Here is a 23475-nt window from a genome sequence, read left to right on the forward strand (position 1 = left end):
CATAAGATGTCTTATTATTATTTATGTTTCATTAACTTGGTGTGATAAAAGTATTTTGTGGACTTCCATCTATCCAGTTAATAGGATTTGGCTAAATGCCTAGTTTTGAAGAAAAAAGCAATCTGGTGGAAGTTTTTATTATTTTTTTTATTTTTTTTTTGAAGGCAAGTTATGACTATTTATTTAACGGATTGGAAAAGAGCCAAGTCTGTAGTTTGTAAAAAGAAAAAAGAAAAAAAAACCATGACTACAACAACGTGTGAAGATTCTATCTGTCTTTCATCGCTTTTAAGAAATAAAATAAAATTTATTCCGACAGTGGAGCTTCTATCACGTGCAGAACAAGCATACGAGTAGATGTCGTCATACTTTAACATAAATTTATACAAGGACTTCAGTGGCAAATGGACAAATCAACACAGTACACATGATTTTAACCTGGGATCGCGGTATCATGAGCTGTGGGTTCAGATGGATTGCTGCTAAGCAAACCATCTTCGAAAGGCGAACGAAATGGCTTTGGTCTTCGAATCCCTCTCGGAACCAGATAAACACTCGGTTATAAGCATTGTTTGTAAAACGTGAAACAATTGTGATTACTGGTGGTTTGCAATAAATCCACACCTGCTTTTATTAGCAAGTCAATAACAGGAGATGCGTTTTGGATTCTCTGCATGAGAGCTGTATTCACTGTTGCAGGCGTCCAGCCAGGCCCATGATTAGCGCTTCCTTTGTGACTTGGGCGGATGTGGCGTGCTTTGTTTGACTCATCGTCCTCATCTCTCATGTTAACAAAGTGCCTTCTGTGTCGCCTGCACCTGGGAAGTGTAAATAGAAAGACGAAAAGATTCCTTCATTACGAAGAGTTATCCCACAGGAATGTTACAAGGCCTGCAGTGATGTCTTTGCATTTTGACTTTTTCTTTTTCTTGTTGCTTATTAATGCTTATCTTTTTTGTCGCTGGCCATTTTGTTGTGTATGATGTTTTGTTTCATTTTGCTATTCTTCATACAACCACCAACCTTTACTCATGAAGACCAAAATATTTTTTTCTTTCTTTTCTTTTTTATTTTTTTCCTCAAGTTCCGATTCTGTTACCAGTTTTCACCTGTCGAGAAATTGTCAAATTATTTCTCGTTTTAAAAAAATCTACTACAAAGAGGAAAATAATATTGTACTTCAAGGATTGATGCAGTAGAATAAGACCACTTTCATAAACTGAGCAATTCATTTTAATATGTTGTTACGGGTTTGCCGGCCGTGCCAGGAGAGGCTACTCGGACCCGTTGGGGACCTTTGACCCTGAAGCCAACAAGCCACAGATAACTCACCGGTACAACAGGTTGAGCAACCACGGACACCATCTGAGACGATTCATTTAGGTAGGGTCCTCGCGCTCAATTCCCGCATTACCTTCCCGAAAAATTAATGGAATGGGAACCGTGCTCTCGATGCCCACTACTATTAGATCAAGCACTGCCGAGCGCAACCGTAAGTGGGACGTCAGCTATTCTATTACAAGCAAAACTGCGGGGAAAACTCCCATCCACTCTTTACACACGTGTCGAACCAATGGAGAAAGAGACAATCGGGCAGGTTGGAAACGAATGGTCATGTTCACCAAATAAGCATGTATGTACAAGCAATGCAGTGTCACAAAAGAAAGTCTCACTCTTATACACGCAAGCCCATTAGCCGGTCAACCTCACCAAAAAACTACAGACACAGGCGCCTCATTCACTCTGGGAAGCAAGATGAGCAAGGGTGATAAAAAGATAAAGAAGTCAGGGCTCATTGGCGACATCTCGCTCACCCGACGTAAGCCTACAGGCTTCCGTTTGTCCCAACTTCAGGGGGGATTGGGTGTGAAGAGAGGAGAGGGTAATGGTGTAATGCAGTGAATGCTTCGTCATGCATTGAGGAAGTCGTGAATGTGAATCAATAACGCAGCTCTGAGTGAGTCGAGGGTTAGCAATTGTTGATTGCTCTTGTGCATTCCAAGCGAATGATTAGAATTGGGGAAAGCAAGAGAAAGGTGCTGTGAATCGGTATGTATCAGCTGGTCTGTACAGAGACTAGAACTCCGCAGCCTGTCAGCACACTCTCCGTGGCTCGCTCATTCGCCTCCAGCAGGACCCGTCTGCGTAGTCGCTCACATTCTCCTGGCGCTTTCCTCAATGACTTCACTGGCTCTGGGGATTCCCTGGACGCAACACACATCTCCAAACCTCTGAAATGCCCGGACTTTAAAAACTCTCAGCCGAGGCGTGGCTTAGAACCGACCATCATCCCGGTGCAGCTTGTTGTTTTCGCATTGGAGCGTGGCTGTTGTTGGGTTATGTTCACGAGTTGAGCTCCCGACACCATCCACTGGCAATCCCACCCATATGCGGCCCTATGTTCTGACTCTTCTCTCGTTGAGGAAGTTTGCATCCCAGCTTCGTACCAATTTATGCTGATGGCTATTGGACTTGTAATGAAATGTGATTACCTCCACCACCTAAGGTGGGTGGAGGTTTTGTTTTCACCCATATCTGTCTGTTTGTGAACAGGATATCTCAAGAAGTTGTGGATGGATTCGAACGAAATTTGGTGGACAGATTAGGTGTGTGACAATGACAAAATGATTCTATTTTGGTGATGATCCAGATCCGAATCCGGCTTCTCTTTTTTCAGTGATTCTTCACCATTGAGAGATGGGGCCAAAAACAATGTTCAGTATAGCACGATATCTCAAACAGTTGTGGACAGATTCAGCTGAAACTTGGTAGACAGATTCAGCCGAAATTGGTGGACAGATTCAGACGAAACTTGGTGGACAGATTGGGTGTGTGACGAGGAAGAATTTATTCGATTTTGGTCACGATCTGGATCCGGACCCAATAATTTTTTAAGTGAGTCTTCACCATTGATAGATGGGTCCAAAAACGATATATAGCATGATATTTCAAAAAGTTGTGGAATCCAAAACGCATCTCCTCGTCTTGTAATGAATATAATGTTGGTTTTGTAGAGTGTGTTGTTTGTGTATGGATTCACTGTAAAGAGTTGCAGGGAAGGAGAAAGATTGAGTGATGGGGAGAGATAAGAAGGGAAATATGAAGGGAGGAGGTTTCGAGGAGAGTTGCAAAGGGAATTCAAACCTGCTACACAAACATAACACTTTTCCCTGTCCACTGATACGAGATGAAAGGTAATCTGTCGAAACAAAATACTACGGATATGTCAAAACTCCAGGGTTCTTTTTTTGTGTATTGGATGGAACTCACCGGTTTTCCAAAGTCGCGACAATATGCTGCTGTGTCTTTTTAGTTAACCCATCGTCTTTTGCTCCCCTTGACCTGTCTGTCTAGGTGATGTTGGAATGCTTATTAGCTCACGACGTTGTCTACAACCGGGTATCACCTACTTTCCACCACTGGCAGATACACCAAAAACGTTTTGGTCTAACGTTCCTCAGCCCATCAGATGCACAGACATTTGACGGTGCTTTGCGCAAGGCACTCGAGGATTTGGAGCAAGGTAAAATGTCACAAGCATCCTTATGAATGTTATGTTGGCCTGAATACTTTCTCAATAGAGAGGAGGCATTGCTGTTTATCATCCAGGCCTTTTTAGCAGAGAAGAAAGAGTGGTCAGATCAGGAATGTGGAGATTTTCTAAGATTTCATCAAAACCAGCATGGTACGCTCATTGGGTACCCAAATACATTATTTGCCCATTTTGGCATGGAGGTTTAATGGCTGCCTTTTTTGCAGGAGCACGATTGTTGGCAAGAGGACAGAGTGAAAAGGAGCCGGCGGAAGAGCTTCTCAATGTAAGCACCCTTTTCTTTTTTTCTTCTTCTTTTTTTTTTTTGCACCTGTGCAACAGTGTGGGATTGTTATTGGGGTTCGGTAGCAGGTAAGAGTGTAGTTGGCTGGAGCCCATGTACTCCACAGAGGCAGCTGCTTTATTTTTTATTTTTATTTTTCTGCCAACTGACCCCTTGGCAGTGGTACTCGGGCAGCTTCCTGAGAGCAGCTATGAATAGGTAAGGCAGGAAGTGTGGATGAGTCAGGCCCTATATCTGTTGGGCCCTTGAGGTTACACAGTGTGCAGTGCACCTCGTATATTTGCTGGAAGCAAATGAGCTGAATAAGTTGAACTGACCTCGGTGCTTATTCTGCAACTGAGTAACCTTTAAGTGAACACATCACCAAAGTTGGAAGCTCCAGTTACTGGTATACATTGGCATTTGACTAGTAATTAATGTACACGATTTCAGAGCGAAATTCTTTTTGTGATATTTTTGGCTCAACGGGATTACATCGTGCATAAACTTTAGAATCTCTTCGGTTTTCTTTCCCTCTTTTGCTTTTGCCTTATAAAATGCGGCGGAGGCAGACACATTTTGTGTTTTAATTCAACTGAAATAATAAAAGTCTATTCAATGTCCTTTGAAAAACCGAGCTACCATAATACAAATGATGGTGATTTGGCCTAATTATGGTGATGGGCCCTTCTCCGTTATGTTCACACTTCATTGCACACATTTAATTGCTTGGTTGTGAATTTTCTGTTTCCCTTAACCTGTGTGTATAATACTTTTTTTAATAACAGAGTAACATAAGGCACGAACAATACTTTAGTCGATGCTTATTCGACGTTGCTACTTTTCTTCATACGTGTCACCATTACTCCGGCCCCCATTTTTAATGCATTGTAGACCTGAGACATTCACAGACCTGCAAAAGCAGTACACTTCGTACTTAAATCCTCACCAATTCATGTCATGATTCGAATCGATCCGTGAAAGCGATGCTGAAATTTTTTTTAGCTTAATTAAATTGATAATTCTGCTAAAATTTGGAAAACAATGTGTCTATGAATGAGTGATTAGTTTTCCAATGTGCTGCTCAAGGTGCCACGATGCAAAAGTTAGACTTTCCACTGCTTTGTGAAAGAAATCGTACAGAAAATGCTAAATTTTCTGAAATTTATAGCTCACCTGTTCGAAGAACAGAGAGCTATAGCGATACCCCCGGCATGAGCGCCAGCGTGAGCGTGAAAATGTTAAAGGTTTTGGTGCAAGTTATTTCCTTTCTAATGTTTTTATCTACCACACTATTTTTTACTGATTACAATATACAAATACATATATTGCTTTAAAATTATTTGGATCAGACCAATGCAATGCTTTATAAAAAATATTATTAGACTAGTCTTTTAAAAACGAAAAACGATAAATGTATAAACACGCGAGCATTGGGTGGCTTTGACACCACTCTGGTTACCTTTCTTCTCATCATGTTAATATGGAGCAACACTATATTAAAAGGACATTTATTTCTTCGGGCTGTGGTTGAGCCTTTAGTATAAGTTACTGGAGCAGCCAACATACTTCTAAAGTGATACCTCCATCCTCAGATCATACTAAAATTAGGTGTATGTATGGATGTATTCTGTGAGCACAAAGCTTATGATGTGAGGAACGCAGGTTCAAATCCCACTATTAACTGATTCATGTCTGTGCAAATCATGTAAAAGTACAATGATAGCTCCTAATTTCTTTCAATCTTTCTCATGTGCACACACAAGCTTCACCATGAGTCTTGATCACAGCTAATTTTTTTTTTTAATCCTAACCATCTTTTCTTTAATATCTCTGCCACCAAAGGTGGACGGAGGTTATGTTTTCACCTCTATCTATTTGTCTGTGAGCAGGATATCTCAAAGTTGTAGACAGATTCAGATGAAATTTGGTGGACAGGTTGGTTGTGTGACAAGGACGAATTGAATATATTTTGTAGTGTAGCAGCACAGCAAACCTGTTGTGCATTTTGTGATACAAGCACCAAATTTGGCACAAATGTACATTAATATGTTGAGAACATTTTCAGATATTGGGCCACTTGAAATTCTCTCTTTATGTCCGCCATATTGGATTTTAAAATGGCCACCACTTCAAATCTACATTTGCTATTATCTCTGGACGTAATGCAGCTGTTGACTTGATTCTGGTATCTAAATGTATGTTTTTGGGGGCAAGGAATCCAATGGTACCATTTTCAAATTAATATTATCTATCACAGTCTGTTATATAATTTTATTTGGAAATTATCTAGGCAAATATTGGATTCAACACAATACTTTGAAAAGAATGTCTTAGTTCTGTAAATGTCAGGTATAATACTGACATGCTACATGGTCTAGTATTTGAGGCTAGGTGTACTGGTATCTGAAGCTAGGTATATACCGGTACTGAAGAGACATGTACATAAACAGTGTCATGTTAACAAGTTCAGCATTGCCACAAGTACATGTATGTTGTTGACTCATCGTCATGTGCAGTCCCCTTCACACACACAGAGGGCTGTGCACTGAAGGGCAGCCTTTTTGCACTTGCAGCGCCTCACACACCCTTTCTTGCACTTGCATGAAACCAGCTCAATGCAGCTGTGAGCTGCCTCAGTTAGCCTGGTCCAGTAAGGTGTGTACTGTCCTTCTCCAGTCCTTGACCAACCCCAGTTGGTTGGTGGAGGGAGCTCTGGTGCTGGCAGCAGTATCTGACCCCACACATGTCCACCTTGATACACTGCCCTCTTGACATGTTCCTCCAGAGCTGCCTTCGTTGGAGGGATGAGCTGCACATTGTTCTTCCTTGCGAAGAGTTTCCTCCTGGCCTTGTCAATGTCTGTGCATTTGCTGGTTCGATCATACAACAGGATCACAAACCTCTCGATGATGCTCATTGCATCGTCTGGTATGTCACGAGGTGCAGAGGACAGCAGCAGCAGCGCCTCTGAGTTCTGGCAGTACCGTCCAGACTGCCCACGCAGTCTTCTTGCCATGTCTATGAAAACTAGACACAGTGTCGCATCCAGTTAGAGCGTGGAACATTGGCAGTGCACGAGCCTTCTCTCGTCCCAATCCAGCTGCTATTTCGTGTGCTGCTCGGTATCGGAAACTCTGGCCTGTTCCGAATGCCAGCCACAGTTTGTCTTCTGGTTGCAACTCCTGTGCCAGGGACACTGCCAGTACCACAACATCGGTGTCGACAGTCCAGATGAGTATTGCATGGTGTCCATGCTGGACTGCGTGAGATGAATGCAGCAACATCCGACTGTCAGCTTCTTCATGGTTACATGGGGCGAGTGAGGTCAGATCTGGCAGTAGTGGCTTGCTGAGCACTGCCTCTCCATCAGTAATGACGAGTTGCTTGTCCTCCTGGTCAAACTATTCCATGAGAGCTGCTGAGAGGAACCTGAACAGCTCGGTCTTGTTGCTGTCCACTCGTAGGAAGTTCTGCCAGTTTCCCGGTATGGCTGCGGCAGCCACCACACGTCTCCCCACACCTTGTCCCCGCTTTGCACGTGTACTACCTTTCAGTGAATCAGCAAGGTAAGTATCCCAGACCAGATCCAGGCGTGACACTGTTTGCAGCTTCGTGGACATATATGGGATGAAGATCTGTTGCGCATACTCTTCAAAGGTCTTTGATGCAGCCGGCTTCAGCATCTGGACGATGGCTGCTCCATCAAGCACAATACAGGTTGTGACAGGAGTCCCTGTCTTTGCGTCGGAGACTTCTTCCAAGCATGTGAGGAGATCACTCTTGGTACCAGTGCAGAGGCTTCCACCATCAGACAATGCAGGAGGACATGCCTGATTCTCATGACAAAATAATTCCTCAAGGTTTCCATCCCTCGTCTGGCAGCCAATGTACAGAAGTGCGAAGAGTTCACGGTCATTCTTGATGGCGGCGAGCTGTTGCTGACCTATGCTCTGGCTTCTTGGAGTGGAAGTGCTGAACACCTTCAGCTTGTTACGAGGAATGGGTGCGTCCACTGCCTTTGTTCTGTCCAACAGACACTCTGGTGAAAGCCTCGAACTGCTCTTGGCCAATCCTCTTGGCAATCATCACGGTCTCCACAGCAGCAGGATCTGCGATCTCCTTTGTGTCCAGTTTGACTACATCCTGACTCTCCTCCTCGAATGGGTTGCCCATCTCCTCTATGACACCGACGAGAGAGCGAACATCTTTCACAAATGAGGCCTGTACACTTGGCTTCTGATCATGATGACGTGTGTCTGCTGTTTGCCGTCTCCAGTGTTGGTTCCCATCCTGGAATTCTTCGATCACCCTGGCAACTTCTGGTCCCGCAACCATCCAGCGACGTAGGGCACTAGGGTTGTCAGTGAGCCCAACTGCTCCACCGTCTCCTTTGATGCAGGCATTATTCTGCTCATGTGCCTGGTCAATCGGGATTGAAGAGAACACCCTCTGTGTTTTCTGAACGGTGAAGTGGCTTTCCCTGAATTTCCTGGCTACATCTGTGTGTTTGATGGTGAGTTTGGCCATGTCCTTCAGGTGCACTGGTATCCACCCAGCATAATGGGTGTGATCCAGTGCATGGAACCAGGGGACCAGTTCTGTCAGAGAATCGAGGTACATCATTAACGATCCCTGCCTGAGAGAACGCACATACACTAGAACCAACAGTTCTAGTTCCAGCACGGTTGCCCAGTAGTGAAAGTGGGGGATGTCTTCTCCTCTCTGGCAACACCAGTCTTCAAACTCCGGAAGGTCCTCTGCATCCCTGGTTTCTCCCAGACAGTAGTGGTTGTAGGCACGGTGTTGCAGGATGTACAGTACTGCTGCAGTCACTTGATGTGAATTTATATTTTAGACTGCCAGTATATATGAGCTTGTCTGAGTTGTTACTAGTGATTTAGTATAGTTTTTATTTTTATTTATATTTACAGAACTATGACATTCTTTTCAAAGTATTGTGTTGAATCCAATATTTGCCTAGATAATTTCCAAATAAAATTATATAACAGACTGTGATAGATAATCTTAAGTTGAAAATGGTACCATTGGATTCCTTGCCCCCAAAAACATACATTTAGATACCAGAATCAAGTCAATAGCTGCATTACGTCCAGAGATAATAGCAAATGTAGATTTCAAGTGGCGGCCATTTTGAAATCCAATACAGCGGACATAAAGAGATAATTTCAAGTGGCCCAATATCTGAAAATGTTTGCAACATATTAATGTACATTTGTGCCAAATTTGGTGCTTATATCACAAAATGCACAATTCTTTTGATAATTTGGGCTAAGCCGCCCCACTATTGGTCAAGATGCGAATTTGGATCCAGCTGCGAGAATTTTTGAAGTGATTCTTCACCATCGAGAGAGAAATAGGGCCAAAAACGAAATGTTGCATGATATCTCAAAAAGTTGTGGCCGATTTGTGATAAAATTAGGTGGTGGAGTTGGTTAGGTGACGAGAACAAGCCGATTTGATTTTGGTTCAGATCTGGATTCTTATCCAGCCTATCGGTGGAATACAAAATATAAACTGTTCAGCCTGGTGGAGGTACGTGCTCCACCGAGTGCCATTCTAGTTCCAATAGTAATACCCATTCCCACCAATGGCTATTACTATTGGAGTAAAGATTTGTGTGTATGTATATACATCTGATCAATATACGCTACCGGTCGAAAGTTTTAGAAGACCCCCATTTTTACAGTTTTTACTGAAATTTAAGCGGTTTAATGTTTCAATGTACTCTGAAATTAAAGCAGAGAACAAATAAACAATTGCAGATAAAAAAAAAAAAATCATGGAATCGTTTTGTTGAACGAAATTTAATCTAAATTTTTGACTCATCAAAGTAGCCACATTTTGCAGAGAAAACAGCCGAACATACTCGTGGCATTCTTTCTACAATGGAAATCAAATATTGTTCAGAAAGTTCTTCCCAACACTGTTGCAGAAGTTCCCACAAATGTGTTGCACTTGTAGGTTGCTTTGCTTTCATCCTTCTGTCCAGTTCATCCCAAACCAGCTCAATGGGGTTCAAGTCTGGAGACTGTGCTGGCTATTCCATGATTTGAAACCTTCCGTCTTGTTCTTTTCTTCTAAGGTAGTTCTGACATAGCCTGGCGGTATGTTTTGGGTCATTATCTTGCTGTCGGATGAACCCCTGACCAACTATGCATAGACCAGAGGGTATTGCATGGCGCTGCAAAATGCTATGGTCGCCCTTTTGGTTCAGGGTGCCAGTCACTGTGCAAGTTACAGACTCTGGATCCAGCAAAAGAGCCCCAGATCATCACGCTTCCTCCTCCATGTTTGACAGTTGGTGTCACACACTGAGGAACCATCCTTTTGCCGACTCGACGGCGTACAAAAACCCTGCGTGATGAACCGAAGATTTCAAATTTTGATTCATCGGTCCATCAGACCTTCATCCAGTTTTCAGTAGTCCACTGGTGGTGCTTCATGGCCCAGGAAAGCCTCTTTTTCTTATTTTGCGATCTTAGCAATGGCTTTCTTCCTGCCACTCGACCTGTCAAACCTGCAGCTCGAAGTCTTCTCTTCACAGTGGAAACTGAGACTTCCTTACTTTGACCAGTGTTTAGCTGTGCTTGAAGCTGCTGTCCTGTAAGCCGCCTATCACGCAAGCTGTTGACTCTCAGAAACTTGTCTTCTGATTGTGTTGTGGCGTTGGGTCTGCCAGACCTCTTCCTGTCAGAGTTTCCTCCAGTTTCCAAGTTCCTTTTGATGGTGGAGGAAACTGTACTCATTGACACCTTGGCTACTTTGCAATTTCTCTAAAGGAAAGACCTACACATTTAAGGGTTATAATGGTCTGTCTGTCTTCCTTTGTTAATTGTCTTTTTCTCACCATTTTGATCGCAATATGCTACTTCCTGCAGTGCAATACTGTCCAAATAATGCTTCAGATGGTGTAACAACACAGTCTGTTCCAACACTGCTTTTATACAGACAGAGGGTTTGTAACTAATCAACAAAAGTTGGGACACCTGTAGGAATTGTTTGCATCAATTTTCAAGGCTTAATTTACTTCCATTGCTGCAGAACAGCTGCAGTTGCTAACCCATTACTTGTTCCCTGAAAAGGGCCTTTTTAACAACTCTGAAATTTACATTATTTTTCAGGTTTTGGTAACCTAAACTTCTTTTTTTTACCCTCTGGCAGTTTAACGCTTAGCTTTGTACCATTTCAGGTTATTCACCGGACTTGAACTGCTTAAATTTCAGTAAAAAGTGGAAAAATGGGGGTGTTCTAAAAGTTTGACAGGTAGATTAGAATCGAAAATAGTTGGGACGTTGTCCACCAAATTTTCCATATGTGCTTGTGGTTTCCAGGGTTGGGTCACTGGCACAAAATAACTCCCCATTCACCCTGCCCCTTCAATCCTCCCATTCTCCCCGGCAAGGATGGGGGGGAGGGGACTGGGGGGGGAGGGGGAGACCACTTTCAACGATTTTTGCCTCTACATAAAGAAGAGTACAAATGGTTTAACCACTGACCCCTGCTAGTGGTAGCAGGTATGACTACTAGAATAAAGACGATATAGTTAAGATTTTCAAAAACAAGGAAGCTGTGATCAAGGCTCATGAAGCCTATACATGCAGCGCATGAGAGAGAAATAAATTAGGAGACATCATTGTACTTTTACATGACTTTCACGTAGGTTAGAGGTTCATGGTGGGAATTCAAAGTGGATTCCCGACATCATAAGCTTCGTGGTCACATGGGAAAGCCATAGAGTGCTATTGCACAATTAATGGTGAGTATTGTGAAAGCCTTGCATGTGTTTTCTTTTTTCCTTAAACTCATACAGAGGAATGGTAGCAGTTCGGAGTCCTTGGCCTCAACCCTAGCCGTGCAGCGCCGTGACGACTTCTGGCAGCGCTTTGGTCTCCCAGGCGAAGGTCTTCACGGGAGCTACTTCAACACGCAGCCTACTGATTCTTACAGTACCTACCATACCCTCTACCCCAACGATACACCACAGCAGGTTCGTTCTCACAGCTTCATCAACCCTTTCCTTATTTATCTTCCATTTTGAATTCCTCATCCTTTAAAAAATTTATTTCCTCTTTTATTTGAACTGTGTCTTGTGAGTGGTTAGTTGTGGTCAGTTTTCTTTCTTTTGATTCTTTTTACCTTTGTTGGCCCGAAACGGGGGCTTATGGATTTTGGTCTCGATTTTCGTGTCCACAACCATAGCTCGGACATGTATGGACCGATTTTATTCACACTTGGCAAAAAGACAACACATGATGGTTTACATATGCACATCATTTTGTTTCGTGATGTGATCAAAGATGGCCGACTGGCAGCCATTTTAGTTGTTTTAAAAAAACAACCCCCGTGTCAAACACGTTCTCAACCATTTCCCAGACATACATTTACCGATCTTGTTCAAAGTTAGCACACCAATAATGAATGATTGCTTACGTACACACGTCAGTTTTTTTTTTTAATCGAGATAAGATCCAAGATGGCCGACTGGTGGCCATCTGTCCCCAACCATTTCTCAGACATGCATGGTCTGATTTGGTTCAATCTTGGCATAAGCACAGTACGTGATGGCGGACACGAGCACCTCACTTTATTTTGTGATCCGATGAAAGATGGCCGACTGGCAGCCATTTTAGATGTAAAAAAAAATCCCAGTATCGAACACGTCCTCAACCATTTCTCGGACATGCATTTCCCGATGTTGTTCAGACTTGGCACACAGATAACGAATGGCGGCTTACATATGCATATCATTCGTTTTTGACATCAGATCCAAGATGGCCAACCGGCGCCCATTTTGTTACTTAAGTGTGTCCCCATTAACCATTTCTCAGACGTGCATGGTCCGATTTTGTTCAATCTTGGCACAAGCACAGTACATGATGGCATACACGTGCACCTCACTTTATTTTGTGATCTGATCAAAGATGGCCAACTTGTAGACTGGCAGCCATTTTAGTTGTATATAAATATGGGCTGGCCCTTTAACGCCATGTAGCAAAATTACTCAAACAACGGGGGCTATGACATTTTGTCTATTTTACTTGTTTTTTGTTTTTTTTTCTATATCTGACTTTATTTGACTTTTGTTTGTTTTTCCTGTTTTTATCTCTAATTCTATTTCTTGTCAGCAAAAAATTTGCTTTTGTTATTTTTGGTTTTTCTTCTTTCATAATGCTTAAAAACTGTTTTTCTTAGTTTGCATTAGTCTTGTGTCAGCTTGTATATGGGGGGAGGGATCTCAAATTTGGAAAGACCATTTAAAGTTGATGTTCTTGCAAATGCTTGGAAACGCATGTGACCATTGCTCACTTTCCCTTCTGTCCAAGAGAGTCAAGGTCCGTGTTGCTTGCTCAGGAAGATGTATATCATGATAGAAGCTTATAGAAACCACTTTTTTTACTTTGGAAAGGTTAATGGCAAAAGTTATTCAAAGCAGTGAATATTATGTCATAGTTTATTACAGTGCGTGCGCTGTATACAATTGCACCGAGTTTGAAATGTCCCCAGTGTCTACCACGTCTCCAGTGTCCCCTGTTCCCCCCCTCCACTTGCCTCGAGACAGCCATCCCCTGTCCCCCCCCCCACATGCCTCAAGACAGCCAATGACGGCCGTCCGGTAGATGCAATGCGTAACCTAGACGGAAATAGCGAGAATTGATGGAAATACCCAAGTATTTCAATGGAAATTTGTGAAACTAATGTGTTATATATGTGAAAACCATTTAATTTATTGCTCGACGGGAAAAAACCAAGAAACGCGCCCCTCTCATGTACGAACAAATGAAAGACGTCATTTCCGCCCACCATCGCATTTCGCGCCGAAAGATGTCATTTCCGCCCACCATCGCATTTCGCGCCAAAAGACGTCATTTCCGCCCACCATCGCATTTCGCGCCGAATGCTGAAAGCTAAGTTCTTCTTATGCTATCATTCTTTTGCGGCCTCCTGCCACGCTGTATCGAACGATTTCATTCCTTCTGTTATATATAAAGGTTCTTATCACAATAATAACAAGATTTTTACATTTCAAATATTAAGTACGCTTTTTAATTGTTTTTCAACTGAAAAAGCATAAATTGCATATTTTAACATTAGTGTACTCATTTGCTTCACCACATGCACTGTATTGAAGGATTTCACTTGTTCTCTATGAAATTTCTGAATAGAACAAAATTGATATGGTATCATTCAGCCACTCTTTCATCACGACGCCAACAAAATACACATATGTGATGTCAATGACTGTCTTCATTCTCAGCAAGGATAGAACGGGCCAATCAATTCATCTTATGAAAATTTAACCTAATATTTGACCCCTCAACGCCCCCGCTCCCATCCCGCACCCTCCGTCCATCCACTCCATCCACTGGGACCATACTCTGTGCAGAGCGTTGGTGCTGCCTAAGTCGTGCTATTGGGCACAATCCTGGACAGGTCGCCACTCCGACAGGATACCAGCATGCTGGCACTCATTTTGCCGACCTCAGAAGGATGACAGGCCGAGTCAACCCCACCTGGTATTAATTCAACAGTAAAGTTGTTTTTGAACTCAGGATCCGAGGATTCCAAGTCCACCACCCTCACCATTAAGCCAACACCAAGCATACACCCTCCATCGTACCATATGTATTCCATACAAACTCCTTCCCTTCCCTTTCATTAGTTCCATATCCATCCAAGCTTCTTTACCTTCTTCGCTTCCCACTTTTGTCACATTCCTCTACCCTCCATTCGCTCCTCTCGTCCTCTTTTCTCTTCCTTTCGTTAGTCTTAATTTTCTCGACATATCCAACCACCCCATCAGTAAATACTTGCCCCCCCCACCCCATCCCCCACAAGAAAAGTTGATTTTAAAGTAAACACTCACGAGATGTTTAGAATATTATTGCTCTGCAAGACTCCTTTAAGCATATAAAATCCAATTAATTTGCTTCTTTATTGTTTACATTTCACAATATTTGGCTACGGACGTCATGAATCACAATCTTTCAAAGGCCGCTTCTCAACAGGAGTCAGGTCTCAGATAATTTTAGACCTTTTATTTGTGTCACAGTACTGTAGGTGAAATGCTTGAAAATTTTGTCATGGGTCTTCTTTAAATTCCAAAACAAACAATTTGTTATTGTTTTCCCATGTGAGCTTTAAAAAATTTCCATCCATTGCAATTAATTTTTTAGTGGTTTATGACATGACTGGGTATTAACATGGATATATTTCTGTTGCACGTTGGACTCTCCCCAAAATTCCTCCCCCTCCTTCCCTTTCCTCCTTTCATTCCTTCCCTAATCTCCCTCATTGGTCCTACCCCCATTGCCCTTTCTTCCATTCCCCTGTCCGTCTGCCACTCAGCTTACGGTTTCCTTTCTTTTCTTTGTTTTGTTTTTCCTTCTGTTTTTTTTTTTTTTTGGCCTTTGTCTGCTGGTATGATTTTCAAAATGTTTCGTTGAAAGTATCGAAAGTGCAACTTCTGCTGTCTGAGCTTTCAACTGTTCATGTGCTCTGCACTATGGGTGAAGAGAATGGTGGAGCTCGGATGCATACCCATTGAGCAGCACTCATGGCCTCGAGCCTAATGGCTCACAGACGTTTGGCTGGCTGAATGCTTACAAGCACGATGCCAGGCACTGTCACAATGGCCTGTTTGTTTGAGGTGGCCATCTAGAAAAGCCTGAGTTATAGGCCTCACTGGCATGGATTTAGGAGGGGAGGATGGGGGAACCCACAGGACACATTCTTTCCGGATTTTGTTTTATCTGGATGCAATCGTTTGAATGACTGTTTCAAGTGTAGGGTTGTATCAGTTGATTTTTTTTTTAATTTATTAGTTTATTTTAAGTACAATTGGTTCTAATTTTTCATAGAGTACGATTGTGAATTACCCAAGGTTCATCTAGAGTGCTTCTTAACCCAGTTTTGGTCACGATGAATACATCAGGAGATCTTCATGGGTTGGTATGAAATTGCACCCTGCCATGTTGGTACTCCGAGTTCCCACTTGTTGAACCTTGCGTCTTTCTATTTTTTTTTGTATCCGATTCATCTTTTTTTCAGCCCTGCATCTGTATCCTATTCATCCTTTTTTATTTAAATTTTCCTTCATTTATTTTTATTTTTGTATGTGTCATGGATATCAACCGCAATTAATCTAAACCCATAAATATTGTGAATCTCTGTTATACATCACCTTAGGTAAATGGGGGAGCTTAAAGTAGACACTTAAAATAAGATGGATACGATTCAAACCCTTAATTGTTAACTACATTGTGAAGTGAGCATTCAAATTGCTGATAAAACATCGAATACATGCAATTCTGATTAATTTTGCCATCTATCTTATTTAAGGGTTTCTCTTTACCTCCACCACCGAAGGTGGCTTGAGGTTGTTTTTACCCCTGTCTGTCTGTCTGTCAGTCTGTCTGACTGTCTGTTTGTGAACAAAATATCTCAAAATGTTGTGGACGGATTCGGCCGAAACTTGGTGGGCAGGTCGGGTATGTAACAAGGAAGAATTGTTTCGACATTGGTGAAGATCCAAATGTGGATCTGGATCCGAGAATTTTTTCAGTGATTCTTCACCATTGAGTGATCATGATAAAATGACATATAGCAGGATATCTCCTGCCGATATACCGATGCCGATTAAATTTTAGTTTCAGTCCAAATCCAGATCCAGCCTATCAGTGGGATACAAAATGTAAACTAATCAGCCTAATGGTGGTATGCTCTCTACTGAGTGCCCTTCTAGTTGTGTAGTCAATCACGTTGCATTAAAAAAAAATTTTATCCAAGATATATTGAAAAAAAGATCTTTCTGTTGCTGTCGTTATTTACGTGCTGTATCCTTCCTACCTGTCATCATTTAGAGATACGGTATACACCAGAAGTAAAAACTAAACGTGTGGCTTTTGTACGAGTGAAAATTGAAACCTGTACTGCATGTGTGGACGTTGTACCTACTCTACGGCTTGCATTATTTAGATGTGTTGTAAGGAATATTCATGGATTTCGTTACAGTAAACAGAACTTTTGGTGGACAATTCCATTTTCAAACGAACTATTTTCAACTCTATATACAATGAATTGTGAAATTTTATGTAAAAATAACAAGCTATCACAATATGTTTAGCCACTGCGGATGATTAAATGTCTCTGTTATGGCCAGAACATATGGTGCTGTTATGGCTCAACTGGAACAACAGGTCAGAACGTCTCGTATCAGGTGAAAAGTAGAATATGTTTGAAATTTATTCTGTTTGGGGGATACCACACTCTGAGGATACCTTTTTGGTTGGGCGGGGGTTGAGGGTGGTGTGCGCTCCCAGCATAATGACGATGATCAAACGACCAGACCACAGATCTCATTTGTTCATTATTATGAGACCGCTGTAATTGCTTTAAAAAAAAACATCTATGAGTGACCATTCATTCCACTTTTTTGTTCCTTTTTATCTCTGTCAAACTACTTCCCAATCATTACTTGCCTTTTCAGCAACACGTGCATTGCTATATTTGTTTTTCTTGTTTTATTTTATTGCTTTTTTCATTTACAAGGAAATGATGCACGAAGAGGAAATTCTGCCAATCTAGCTTGATCCACATCCTGACTGTTAACATGAGAATACGATGCACATTCATCATATCCCATAAGCCTTTTTGAATCTTTTGTTTATTTTCACAGGATTATGTACCTCTCTCTACATGGCTTCTCCTTGTCATTTATTAATTTTTATTTTCGCTGCTTTTCTAGCAGGTGTTGCATCAAATACAGAGCGTCTTTTTATTTCCCTGCAAGTGAAGCTATGCCATGCTGTGAATCCCTCGGTGGCCGTGGGAGATTCGTGGCATCTGAGTTATTGTCGCTATGTTTTGTGTGGCCCAAAGCCAAAAGAGATGTCTGATGATAATACGGTGCAAAGACCTTGCAGAAATTTCAAATTGATACACTTGTAATCGCATGATTATGAGAGACTCAAAAATAGGCTGAGACATTTATTCCAATTTTTTTTTTGTACATGATCACGGCTTGTGGAAGAACGAGAGCAGAATGCAAGGGAATAAAATGGAGAGGGGAAAACACAAACAGTGAGTAGAATCAAAAGGGGAAAACACCAACAAAATGATAAAGTACGAGTAAAAACCTGCTCTGCTGCTCTTGCTCACCCTCTCTCTGTTCTATTCACCCTCTCATTTGCTCAAGGTCGTGTGCCATCTGCTTGGAAATCAGCAAACATTACTGTTTTGCATATAAAAGGTTCAAAAACAGATCCCTGCAACTACAGACCAATCAGCCTTCTCCCAATCATCAGCAAGGTTATGGAATCCATCATCGCTTCAGACATTAAATCCTTCCTTTTCTCCAATGGCCTGATTTCCGATCATTAATTTGGTTTCAGACCAGGTCACTCTACCCTGGATATGCTACTTCTGCTCTCCCAACAATGGATGGAGGTACTCAATGCCAGACATGAAATCAGAGCTGTATCGTTAGACATATCTCATGCTTTTGATAGTCTGGCACGCTGTCCTGCTCACCAAACTCTCTTCCTGTGGTATCCAAGGACATCTCCCCTCATAGCTCGCATTCTTCCTCTCCTGTCGCAGCCAACGTGTGGCCCTAAATGGAGTTTTTTTCATCACTTCTTCCTGTCCAGGCTGGAGTTCCTCAAGGCAGCGTTCTGGGCCCTGTTCTTTTTCTGGTTTTCATCAATGATCTCTCCGACTCTCTGGAAAATCCTCTTTATCTCTTTGCTGATGACTCTACCCTCTGCCGTACCATCTGTCATCCCTCATATTGGCAAGGAGCAGCCTCTTCACTCTCTGCAGATCTGGATAAAATCACAAACTGGTTCAACACGTGGAACATGTCTTTCAATCTTGACAAATCTCACAGTCTCACAATGTCTCTCCAAAAGGACCGTCTGGAACCCCCCCCCCCCCCCAATCTACTTTCTCAATTATCCTCTTGAAGAAGTCCTTTCATTCAAGCTTCTGAGTCACAATCTGCCACAATCTTTCCTAGGAAAGCCACATTTCCAATCTGGCCTCCAAAGCCAGTTGCCGAATGGGAATCCTCCATCGTGCAGAGTCCTTCCTCGACCCACCTGAGCAACTGACCACAAACAAAACTTTCGTCCACCGCCTGATGGAGTACTGCTCCCTCCTCTGGGCTGGTTCTCCTGCCTCCCACCTTTCTCGGCTTCATGCTGTGGAAACTAAGACATTTAGTATCTTTGTTATCTCCCGTGATGAGGCTGAGTCTTTGGGTCTCTCACTCTCTCATCGCAGGCAGGTCGGTGGTCTTTCTATCTTCCACTGTCTCCTCCCCAGGCTCACGCCCCCCCCCCTTTTTGCTCTGTCTGTGATATGTCCTCCACCACATTTCCGCAGGGCACTCAAGGTCCGCCATCAACCCCTTTCTGGTAAACCTACTAAAATCAAGAACCACTGCTCACCTTCACTCTTTCATTCCTCTTTTTCCCCACCTTTGGTACAAACTCCCACATTCTCTTCAATCCCAATCTTCCCTCCAGGCCTTCACAACAGCTGTTCACTACCGCCTCTTATCTCCCCCATCCAAAACCACGATCTTTTTCTACCCTCGCTAATCCACCCCAAATCCACCTCCTTCAAATTCCCTACTTTCCTTCCTGAAATTCCCTATCGTGTAAGGACCTGAAAGTCCCTATGAGATCCATCTCATTTACCCTGCCCCATCCCTCTCCCTTCCACAGATCTCCTCGTCTCTGTTCCCCACTGTTTTTTCCTTCCCTCTCCCTCTCCCCCCCCCTTGTCTCCTGCTCCCCTTGTACGTTCTGTCTGTTAGCTCTCATACAAGCCTTGACATTGTATACAAAAAAAATTGTGGGCTGGCTTAAGTGCAGAAGACGTTTCTGATCCTCTCACATCTCCTGTTTTATCAACCCATTAACATACCATTGTTTCTGTTGTTTTATCCACTCCTTTTTTGTTTCATTTTTTTATCGTTCATCTTCCACATATTTTTCAAAACGAAATTTATTTTTTTTAAAGAAAAAGGATAAAAAATACCATTTAAAAAATTCAAATTTGCCTTGCAAAACAATACAAGCTTTTCTAATTGCCATTGACAAAAAGCAATTCCTGATCCTCATTAAAAATAAATAAATAAACTACCAGAAGCATTGTTTGAGTGATTTGCTTGCTTGCTAATTTCAAATATTCTGATAAATGTGTGTTATCATGGCATCGCCTAAGAGCTAAAGCCAAGCAAAAATAAATAAATAAATAAATAAATAGTGGTTTGTTGTCGTGGAAACAAAGCAAAGAATGACTTGACAATTTGAGTAATAAACATGATTGACTGATTTACAATTATTCCTCAGTGTTGTACATCGAAACTAGTACTTAAAGTTAATAAAATGTAGATGTAGTTTCGATTACTGCAGGAAGTAGTATCAATTTGAACATAATTTCAAAATGCATTTGAGTCTGGAAGAAAAAATTCCCAATTTGAAAAAGCCATTTTGCCCCTCGTCTGTGGGTATTATCGTCCCAACATCCTCCCCTGCCCCCCCATTATATAGCTTGCAAAAGATGGCTAGGATGGAAACACTTAAAAAGACCTTGTTTTGTTGCTTTGTTTTGGTATGTTTGACACAAAACTGTGCAAAGAAAATAAAAAATAACTCGTAAGTAAAATACTGAGAGCAAGTCAATACCAAGAAAAATTGTGTATATGATATGCAAGTGCGATATTCATCGTGCGATATGCAAGTTGTATCATTACAAATATACAAGTGTGATATTCATTTCCACGTGAATACTTCAACTGGTTAGTAAAATACCGAGAGTAATTTGTGTCAAACGTGCAACATTCGTAAATTAATTAGCGGATCAACGCGGGGCACTTACCTTTCATCGTGTAAAAAGGGAGGCTGATAATATCCTCGAAAATACCGAAGCAGACAAGTGGGAAATTTTGTGAATGACATAATGGTTACAAAGCCACGTTATGCAAAATATAACGATCAATTAATGTGACGTTGCACATTCGGCAAGGAATAACATTGCGTGTCACATCCGGGGAAAAAAAAAATTGTCTTGTGAAGGAGAATCCAATGATATAGGATGAGCAAAAACTCGATAAATACACAATCTCATATCTTGAAAAAGAATATTGCACTTGCATATTTTTCACAACCTTGTAACTGAAAAATGTTTTGATGTACAGAAATGGCATCCGTCCTTTGATTTGAAGCTATCACCTTGTGACATGTAAGGTTAAACAAGTGAAGCATTGACGTGATATGAGGATGAAGGGGTGGATTAAAATGGAGGAAAATGACAAACGTTTCTTTACAAAGCCAATTCACTATTCCTTGACACTTTTCATTCATTTATTTGTTTCAACGGATACCTCAAGTTCTTTTGCGTGGCCTCTTGCAATCATCCAATCTTAAAAGCGCATCGGTTTGAAATTCCTTTGAAGCTTTCTCCATTGCGTTGTCACCATCAACCTCTTCCCTGTTTTGGACCATGTAAAACATTATAACAAAATAAAAACTGATTACTAATACCCTCCCATGCTCAGCAGGATTCAACACGGCACAGCTCCAAATCACTGGTGATGCAAAAAGGGTAGAAATGATCCCTGTCGTTCCACATTTTAGGATCGAGAAAGGTATTATTGGATGAGATGAGGTTTGGCATTATAATATTTGGATGTTTTATTGGCTGGTTGGACTTGCTTATGGTGGATAATTAAATTAAAAACGAGAAGGCTCACCTTCGTAGAAGATTTGAATTATTAAGGAATTTTTCCAAGGGACTTAAGGTTGTTAAAGTTATATATTTTCATGGAATATGTTTTAAAAAAAATTAATTCCCAATATGGGACATTCTCAAAGAGCACAGCTGACACTTGTTTTTGCTTTTTTTCCCCCCTCAGTGATTTTAGGCTAATTGCTTGAGGTTGTACTAGTACATACACATACAGTGCCTATAGTAGGCATTTTCATTGGGCCCCAGATCTGAGAACTGATGTGTGATCCAGAGTTCAAAAAATAAACTGAACCCACTTGAGTTTGCAGCATGGGAAGCATTTGTGTTGGTTGTGCAGAACTTTCTTGGGAACCATGGAGCTGAACAGTTTGCGGAATTAGTGGACAACATGATAGGCCTTTATCAGCGAATGGGCTGAAGGATGTCTCTCTTAAAATGCACTTCTTGCATTCTCATCTTGATTTCATCTGGGACCTAATCTGGGTGAGGAAAGCTATGAGCGATGAGCATGGTGAAAGGTTCCACCAAGAAATTTCGGTCGTGGAAACGAGGTATCAAGGCCGGTTCAATCCAAACATGATGGGTGATTACTGCTGGTTCCTACAACAAGAGACCAATTCCACACACAAGCACAAGCATGTCACACACTTCTGGACACATCTGAACAGTGCCTATGCTGACTATATTGAAATGAAGAGTGTAAACTTGAAGTGTTGCTTCTGAATCACTCACAATGGGCCAGATTTCCTCTCAAATTTATACCCTTCCTAAGATGACCATGTTCTTATGGTTTATTAACTTATTTTTCTGCAACTTGTCTATGTTCTTTGTTTGTATACTACACATTGTACATGGAGATCAATCATCGTTATCTAAATATGACATGAAAGTAATTACTAAGCACTGATATGAGATGTACAATGTGGCAATCTGCAATAATCAAGCATGCTGGGTATCATTAATACATAAATATTTTTTGAAAACCTGACGTGCTAGCTAAATTCTGACTGCAGATTTGAAAACGAAAAGTTTTTTTGTTGTTGTTGCCCAGTGTTATCTTGCTTCCAATCATCAGCATGGTCATGAATCCATCATCACAATTGACATAGAATCATTCCTTTTATCCAACAGCCTCATCTCAGATCATCAATTCGGATTCAGACCTGGTCACTCTACCTTCGACATGCTGCTTATACTCTTTCAACAATGGACGGTGGCCCTCAATATCAGGCATGGCATCAGGTCCATGTCGCTGGACATATCTCGAGCTTTTGATACAGTCTGGCATCTCGCCTTGCTCTCCAAACTGTCTGCCTATGGAATCCAAGACCAATTCCACTCTTGGATTACTGACTTCCTCTCCTCTTGTAGTCGACGTGTGGCTCTCAACAGAATCTTTTCATCTCCTCTCCTTGTCAAGGCTGGAGTACTCCAAGGCAGTGTTCTAAACCCCATATTATTCCTAATCTTCATCAATGATCTCACTAACTGAAAAATCCTCTTTATCTCTTTGCTGATGACTCCTCTTTCTGTTGTGACATCTCTCTTCCCTCTCCTCAGACCTTGAGAAAAAAATCACAAACTGGTCGAATATAATTTTGAATATGTATCCATGTTGTCCACCCGTTGCATTCTCCGTTACCCCTCATCGTTACCTGCTTCCCTTGTTTGTCCGTCTCTGTCTACTTTCTCCGTCCGCCCTACTGTTGGTTGTTTTTTTTTTTTCTCCTTTCTCCTGCTGTTCCCTTTGTTACAGTATGTTGTGTCCTGATTTGTTCCACGTCTTCGCTCTTCCACAAGCTTAGGCCATGTTATAAGAATAAAAAAAACTTCAAAAAAAAATGCCCGGACATTCACGGCATTTTTCAGGAATGTATCT

At 41.7% G+C, this 23475-nt stretch overlaps 1 protein-coding gene and 1 long non-coding RNA gene across 8 annotated transcripts in view; one reads left to right on the forward strand and one right to left on the reverse strand.

Annotated features, from left to right (window-relative positions):
* The window catches only part of LOC147032110 (sprouty-related, EVH1 domain-containing protein 1-like), a 90234-nt gene that overhangs the window by 58254 nt on the left and 8505 nt on the right, over positions 1 to 23475 (forward strand). For 6 of the 7 annotated variants that reach the window (XM_085869429.1, XM_085869430.1, XM_085869431.1 and 3 more), the window contains 3 exons: positions 3355 to 3523; positions 3760 to 3818; positions 11650 to 11826. In XM_085869429.1, coding sequence (XP_085725555.1) covers positions 3355 to 3523; positions 3760 to 3818; positions 11650 to 11826 — 405 coding nt within the window. Of the gene's footprint in view, positions 1 to 2553; positions 2607 to 3354; positions 3524 to 3759; positions 3819 to 11649; positions 11827 to 23475 lie in introns of all 7 variants that reach the window. The other variant, XM_085869435.1, reaches the window with a different exon arrangement.
* The window catches only part of LOC147032111 (uncharacterized), a 45393-nt gene continuing 22272 nt past the window's right edge, over positions 355 to 23475 (reverse strand). Inside the window, exon 2 of the long non-coding RNA XR_015055037.1 lies at positions 355 to 818. This is a non-coding gene — a long non-coding RNA (uncharacterized LOC147032111). The remainder of the gene's footprint in view (positions 819 to 23475) is intronic.

This window comes from Eptatretus burgeri, chromosome 2, assembly GCF_056783735.1.
Source record: "Eptatretus burgeri isolate ZD-2024b chromosome 2, Ebu_testis_v1, whole genome shotgun sequence".
Taxonomy (NCBI): Eukaryota; Metazoa; Chordata; class Myxini; order Myxiniformes; family Myxinidae; genus Eptatretus; species Eptatretus burgeri.